At 44.6% G+C, this 7,755-nt stretch overlaps 1 protein-coding gene across 1 annotated transcript; it reads left to right on the top strand.

Annotated features, from left to right (window-relative positions):
* The first annotated feature begins 116 nt into the window (after positions 1-116).
* NEFM (neurofilament medium) lies at positions 117-3,349 on the top strand. The gene is made up of 2 exons (XM_026863136.1): positions 117-260; positions 1,441-3,349. Exons 1-2 carry the CDS (start codon positions 184-186, stop codon positions 2,759-2,761), a joined length of 1,398 nt encoding a protein of 465 aa, XP_026718937.1. The 5' UTR covers positions 117-183; the 3' UTR covers positions 2,762-3,349.
* The last annotated feature ends 4,406 nt before the right edge of the window (positions 3,350-7,755 follow it).

Raw genomic sequence — 7,755 nt, 5'->3', positions numbered from 1 at the left:
GGGGGGGGGGGGTGTCCTGCTCTGATGCTGGCACCGCCTCATAGGGTGGCGGAAAGAGTTTCTGAAAGTCCCGACCGGGAACTTTTCCCGCGAAGCGTGTGTCTGTGTCACAGGGGTTTGCTGCGTCTCTTGCAGGACACGATTCATCAGCTGGAGAACGAGCTGAGAGGAACGAAGTGGGAAATGGCACGTCACTTGAGGGAATACCAGGACCTCCTCAATGTCAAGATGGCCTTGGATATCGAAATTGCTGCATACAGGTACAGTAGGATCATTGCGGATGCGTCTGGAATATTAATAGCGCTGCAGATGCTGCTGGCTTGGGGAGCTTTACCACAGATAGGAAACACCCGCATGCAGCCAACAAGGGAAACTAGAGCCTGACTAAAGTATTACAACCCTCTCAAAATCTACACAGACCGTGGAGTAAGCACCCAGAGGTCGTTAGGGACCAGCCCCATGGGCACAGGGCAGCGCGACTGGGTGCGGTGGCACCCGCTGCCGCATTCTGCCCTTGTTTACTAAAGCAAAAGGTGTGGCAAAAGATGAGTTTATTTTTAATTCCTGTTGGCTTTGTATATGCCATGCAAGCGGTGCTTGTCACTTGAATTCCCTTTTATCGCTCGAGAGAGACAGCGCACTTGCTTGATCATGGTTTCAGGTGGGGAGTGCTCAGCTGCTTGTCACAAACAATTTTGCTTTTCTTGCTCAACTTTCCTTTCAAGGCAGCCACTCTAATCTGGAGCAGGAACGCTGCTTGCTATTGCCATCACCTGGCAGGTTTTTTTTTAGTCTCCTTTGCATCACTTCAGAACTCTTTATCAGAGAACTACTGATTTTTCTGGGTCACAGGCTTAGATGAAAAACATGAGTTTGAATATAAGAATAGCAAAACCAGATCTGCTTCAATTCCTGAGGCTGTTCAGGCAAACACACAGATAGCGCTTGCTGCCAAAGTCAGCTGAACAAAAAAGTCTCTACAGTTTTCATAATTGTGCAAGGAAGGGGGGTGCCCAGACTATTGACACAGGCTTTGAATGTCTCAGCCAAAATATTTGATTTGGGTCTCTTGGCTGTGTCAGATTCTCACTTTGCCAAGGTCACAACGCATCCTGTGAAGTGAATCATTTTGCCCTACTCTGCGCTGACTTAGGCCACGATGAAGTTTTTGGCGTTGAGGATGAATTTCCACCCATCAGCGGAAGGTGTTACACTTGCCACGTGCAAGCCAAGCTAAAAGCTCTTTGCTGAATATGAATTTTGCAAAAGAGCTGATTCAAGGAAAGCTGAACTGGGGCTGTAAGGGATGGATTATGCTGATCAGCTCCAGTATATTCCACATACAAACTGGTTTCATCCTGCTGACAGGGAAATATTCTAATAGCTGTCCCTTACGTTAGGTTTCCATGCTCTTTTTTTTTCTCCTTCTGATTCCCTTAGGAAGCTACTGGAGGGTGAAGAGACAAGATTCAGTGCCTTCTCTGGAAGCATTACTGGACCCATATTCACGCACAGACAACCATCTGTCACAATAGCATCCACTAAAATTCAGAAAACAAAAATAGAACCACCGAAGCTGAAGGTCCAGCACAAGTTTGTAGAAGAAATCATTGAAGAGACGAAGGTAGAGGATGAAAAGTCTGAAATGGAAGATGCCCTAGCAGCTATTGCAGAAGAAATGGCAGCCAAAGACCAGCAAGAAGAACAGGAGGAAGAAAAAGCAGAAGCAGCTGTAGAGGAAGAAATTGTTTCTGAGAAGGCGGCTGCAGAACAAGCAGCTGCACCTGAGGAAGAAGAGAAGGAGGAAGAGGAAGCAGAGGAGGAGGAAGCTGCAAAATCTGATGCAGCAGAAGAAGGAGGTTCTGAAAAAGAAGAAATAGAAGAAAAGGAAGAAGGGGAGGAGGCTGAGGAAGAGGTGGAAGAAGCTGAGGCCAAGGGCAAAGCTGAAGAAGTAGCAGCAAAGGTAGAGAAGGTCAAAACACCTCCCGCAAAGTCACCCCCTAAATCCCCCCCTAAATCCCCTGTCGCGGAGCCAGCCAAGGCCGTCCAGAAAGAACCAGCTGCAGAAGCAGGAAAAGAACAGAAGGTGGAGAAAGGTGTTGAGAAACCAGCCAAGGAGGAGGAGAAAGCGGCATCTCCGGAGAAGCCAGCGACACCAAAGGTAACCTCTCCAGACAAGGCTGCGACCCCGGAGAAAGCTGCAACCCCAGAGAAAGCTGTGACCCCGGAGAAGCCCCGCTCCCCGGAAAAGCCAGCAACCCCTGAAAAACCCCGCTCCCCAGAAAAGCCAGCGACTCCGGAGAAGCCCCGTTCTCCAGAGAAGCCAGCTTCCCCTGTCAAAGATGAAAAGGCTGTGGTGGAGGAGACCATCACTGTCACAAAGGTAACAAAAATTAGTGCAGAGATAGAGAAGGAGTCGAGGAAAGAAGACATTGCGGTGAATGGTGAGGTGGAGGATAAAAAGGAAGAGGAGGAATCCAAAGAGAAGGAGATTGAGGAGGAAGACAAGGGCGTTGTCACCAATGGCCTAGATGTGAGCCCAATTGATGATAAAGGTGAGAAAATTGTAGTAACCAAAAAAGCAGAGAAAATCATTAGTGAAGGTGGGGACAGTACAACCACATACATCACAAAGTCGGTGACAGTCACTCAGAAGGTAGAGGAACATGAAGAAAGCTTTGAGGAGAAATTAGTGTCCACCAAGAAAGTGGAGAAAGTTACTTCACATGCTGTAGTAAAAGAGATTAAAGAGACCGAATAAAATAAATCATAGCTAAACCTAAAAAAAAAAAAAATTAAAGAGCTTGGGTCGGTGCAAAAGGTTAAGCCATATGACAGCTGCAAAATGCATGTGAGTGACGGCTTCAAAGCAGAATGGGTTCTCTCATGGAGGCTCCAGACACACAGTATTTTACTTTTTTTGTGCAATATAGGGGAGGGGGGGGGAATGCATGCAGGCTCAAGATGTACTCCCTCCACAGAGCTTGGGGATCTAAAATAATACTAATAATAGTGCATGAGATGAAATGTGCAAAGGAAGCTTTTTGAATTTCCTGAGCTGTTGGAGGGACATATCTGAGGAACGACTTAAGATGTATTATGCAAAGAGCCAACTGAGCCAAAAACAAACAGAAAACAGTAATAGAATATTCATGAGAACCAGAACTCTCCTAGCCTTAAAAAAAAAAAAAAAAAAGCTACTTATAAATAATTATGTTTACCTCACTGGTGCAATTAGGGTGGACTTTTGCTCATGGGAGAACCTAGTTGACATGCACAGTATGCAACCTTTTGTTGTTTGATGTAAAAGTCACAGCAGTTCTTGCTCAATAAAGGTCAATACTGAAAATATGACTTGTCTGATGTCTCTTTTTTCCAACTTGGATCCTTCCCTGAAGTTCCATACTCTGTCCTGAACAGGAGTACAGGTCGCATGGCTTGAGAAGTTGCTTGAGTTTTATCTTGGTGTCCTTGTTTAGAAAATGAGTTTGAAGGGGATACGCTGAACAAATTTCCTGTAATGTGACACAAATCCTTGAGCTGGTCTAAGCAAAAATACTTAAGATCCATGTCCCATTCTTCCTAGAGCAAAGAGGAATCTATTGAATTCCAGTGCCTGGAGGGGTTGCAGCTGCTTTTCCTAGCAAGGGGAGGGGGCTCTCGGCCCTGTGCTGCTGACATCGCTTACCTCCGCAACGTTCCTTGTACCAAGTGTAGAAGCGTTAAACTCTGCTCTAAGGATAATTTTCCTCCCTGCATGCTCATCTCAGTGTGCAAGGAGAGCCTTAAAGATGTGGCAATTTCCAGATCATTCCTTGATTTTTTTTTTTTCTCTGGGAAGATCGCCTGGCTGTGAACCACACATGGTCACAGTGTCTTCTATGACACTAGTCGGTCACCAGTCATCATTAAGTAATTTCAACCAAGACACGATGTGTTCATCAAAATGGGGGAGCATTTGATTTTTTTTTTTCCCCCTCTGCTTTAATTATATGGGAACATCCTTATCAATTCTTTGCCTCAAATGATCAAGAGGTGCAATCTGCCTCTAGACACAAAATTCCAGAATCAAGAGCAAATGAACTCCTGGAAAAAGGAAACTGCAAGAGATGATACTGATATAAAAAATATTCCTAACTTTTTAATGTATTTTTTTCATTTTTCAAAATAGCTGTAGAAATGAGACCCTGCCAGAGTCTGAACTGAGGCTGAGTAGGGCTCAGGTAATACCTGGTGTGACTGACAGATAAAACCAAACTAATGTATTTTAAAATTTCCAGTAGAAAGGCCTCCTAAACCTTGGTCTGTCTCTTCTGCCACATCCAGGTTGGCTTCATTAAGAAGAAAGCCAATTAAAGGGCCATCTAAAATCCCACCAAATGGAAAATAAATGGAGACAAATGAAACAAAGGGGGAAAAGAGGAGGCCCCCAACTGCAATCTTATTATGGGATTAATAGTTTATTTCTATCACATTTCAAAGGGAAAATGAAGAACACTGCTGCTGCTTTACCTCCCATAACTAGCAAAGAAGTGCAAATAATTTTTAAGCCTGGGTTCAGTCCATGGACTGTCCTGAAATCTGTTGGGTCTGATCAAAATCTATGATTTGCATATGCCTTCCAGTTCTCTACCCTATCAATAATTGAGGATCAAGTAGGTTTTAATTGAAAGGGTTTCTGCATGTTCTTCACTGGAGAAATTGTAGAAAGCCCACAGCAGATAAGCCTTCCGCATAAATCTGAATGTCTTTGTGTAGCAAAGTAATGAATGTTTCTCCTGCTGGTATCAATAATGAAATCTGTGCTCAACAGCTTGCTGGTTGAGTGACGTTTAATTAAAGCAGAGGAGGCCAATTAAATGGCAGCTTCTCTGCAGCGAGCTTATTTGTGAAAGTTACGTGTGACTGTAACAAAAAAAAAAAAACAGCTCTACCTTTGTGAATAAGAAGTAGCCCAGTCACACTCACCTCACAGAATCACAAACCCGCCTGGAAAGGACCTTGAAGATCATCTCGTCCGACCTCTTGTCAGCATGTGTTTGCACCAAGTTACGCTTAAATATAGAAATGCCCAATGGTTTGTGGGCACTGAAGCTATTTTCTCTTGGGTCTAATCAAAATTATCGAGAGAACATCACCACTAAAACCCAAAAGTAAACCAGAGACCGGTATTTAACATAAAATACTGTGTTTACGTGCTTTCAAGTAAGTTCTAGAATCTGCTAAAATGCCACAAACTGCAAAGCCAGTGGGCTACCACCCCTCAGCATAGGAAGTCGGGCATCTTCAGCCACGGAGATGAAGAAGGGTGACCTTGAACAGTGAATTAAGGTTCAATGTCAGTGGGAGGCTCAAGAGCACGTCGTTACCGTGGGCTCACACAGGTACAGGTGGGATCCCAAATGGGTTATTTCTCCTTTCCTTTCAGTTCTGGTAGGGTGCAGCTACAAGGACCTCGAGACGATTATTATTCGTGTCGTTTTGATGCTGCTCCACATTGGCAGTCCAGCCAGGATTGCAGTTTCTTGTACAAAGAGGCTGCGTCAACACTTTGGCCGAGGATACCTCGATTTTCCTGAGTGGTTTGGGGAATTCGCTGCATGGCCTGCGTGAGAAGCAAACTCCTGGGCTACCCACTGGCACCATGTATTTCAAAATATCCTCATTTCCTCCCCGCTTTTCCACCCAAAACATATTGCAGCCTTTAGTTATTACCCACAACTGAATTGTTTGGGTTTTTTTTTCTGCTCTAACACACAAAATAAATTTATGAGTTTAGTTTATTTCCCGCTGCAAATGTTTCCATCAAATCCTAAGAGAAATAAGCAACCGGTTAACACATTTCTAAATATTTATAAAACTGTAAGAACCGATTAACATTTAATGTTGCCAAGAGGTTTTGTCTACCGACATCTGCAATCACAGAGTTTCAAAAGATAGCATAATTCCAGGGCAGAGATGCATAAATAGCATGTTATTTGCCTGTTCCACACCAATTATTTCTTCAGACTGCGCATAACCAGTGAAGGGATTAATTACTTTCAGACACAGAAGTTCATTAATCGGTACGAAAGACTCCGTGAAGGGAAAAAACCAATAATTAAAGGAAGTTACTCTGAAGATTTATCGTCTTATTTGAAGTGGGCTATCAAGACCCCTGTGACTTCTGGAGCTGGAGAGCCCTAAACCAGGATTTTATTACTGTACCGGTTTGTGGAGATGCTACGATTCAGGGATTTGCAGCATCCCAGAACTAAATTTCAGGTGGAAACAAACTGGGAAGTGTTACGAAACACAAATAGGTTGCACTTGCCGGGGAGCTGAGCGGGGCGCTGGAATTTTCTCCAGGCATCTGGGTCGATGCTTTTCCCACCCACACGTGGGCTTTCTTCCTTCTCTGTTCAGGATTAAACTACCCTTAACTAATCGAGGAAGGCAGCAGGTGATGAATTGACAATTACTTAGTTACTAGAAGGTAAATTCCTAGAACCTGGGTATTGTATCTGCACAAATTTTCCTCTTGCTAAGTGGAAGGGGAGTGCGTGTGTATGCGTATCTCAAGAAAAACATTCAGGACCTCCTTGTATTTGTCTTCCCCGTGATGAAATCTCAGCCTGATCCAGACCCCGTCTGCCCAAACAGCAAGAGAAAATTCAGGGACAGACTCGTGGCTTTTATTTGAAGCTGCAACTTGGGTTAAAGTTTCTATCGTGTCTCCCTCTGCCTGCTTTTACTGCATTGCGTCAAAGCGAGCTCCTGGATTTCCAAAGGTAAAACAAGTGTTGCCAGTAGGACCCCACAACCCTGAGAGCATCTCGGCACGCAAACACACGCTTCCATCCTCCCTCCCACCAGTTTACCTTAGCAGCAAGGCAGGCCTGGGGGTGACAAACCAGGCTGGACGGTCACGGCCACTGGTCCCTCTGCAGCTCATTGCCACGGCTCTGACTCACACGTTTCCTGCAGTCGAGAAATCTCTCTCTAGCTGCAATACATTAAAAATAACATAAGGAGCAGGGATCGGACAGAGATACACTGCAAGGAGAAACGTGTTTGCTGTCTATCTCTTAACATGCTGGTTTGAGAGCATCCCCAGCAGCCTGGTTTCAACGCTTTGGAGAGCTGCGAGCTGTAATGCTGCCCAGAAGTGAAAGGGATACGAAGGACTGGATGAAGGAGTTCATCTGCAAAAGCAGACGTGACAGAGGAAGCAAAATCGGGTATTGAAAAGGTCAAAGGAGCTCAGAGTGCTTGGAGGAAGGCAGGATGGGGTTTTAATACGTGCCAATCTCTTTAACAGTGGTCCGGCTTTAACGCTGAGATGAGCTCTGATCTGGTGTGTAACGTGTTTTTTGCTCTGTAGGAGCAAAACCTCTCTCCCACCTGAAGTGCCACGCTAAGCATTTTCTGATAGGCACTTAAGCGAGCTTCCAAGCACCATCTCTTAGACTCAACATCCTCCTGTTTGGACTGAGGGTATCATGTACCAAAAGGAGAAGGTCTCATGAAAAGCGCATCAATAGCTTTTAAAAGCACTGAGCAAAGAGCATGGTCATGTCTCCAGCCCCTCATCGCTGCTTTCCTGGTGATAGAAAATAAAATCTGCTTTGAGAGACTGCATACACACACGCACAAAAATCTCCGTTAAAAGCAGCAGGGAAATGTGAAAAGAATGTCTTAAAAGAGATGTTGTTGAAGAAAGGGAAAATTATTTTGTCTTCTGATTCTCAAAAGCATCAAAAAATCCAGGGGGGG

Source organism: Athene cunicularia (genome assembly GCF_003259725.1).
Source record: "Athene cunicularia isolate RWA chromosome 22 unlocalized genomic scaffold, athCun1 chr22_part1, whole genome shotgun sequence".
Taxonomy (NCBI): Eukaryota; Metazoa; Chordata; class Aves; order Strigiformes; family Strigidae; genus Athene; species Athene cunicularia.
The sequence above is the reverse complement of the archived record's forward strand: the minus strand, read 5'-3'. Positions and strand labels throughout refer to the sequence as shown.

Bases quoted from the DNA above. Each gene is read 5' to 3' on its own strand.
- NEFM (XM_026863136.1), top strand. From the start codon at position 184: ATGGCACGTCACTTGAGGGAATACCAGGACCTCCTCAATGTCAAGATG. The intron at 261-1,440 runs GTACAGTAGGAT...TGATTCCCTTAG, and splicing joins ATCGAAATTGCTGCATACAG to GAAGCTACTGGAGGGTGAAG.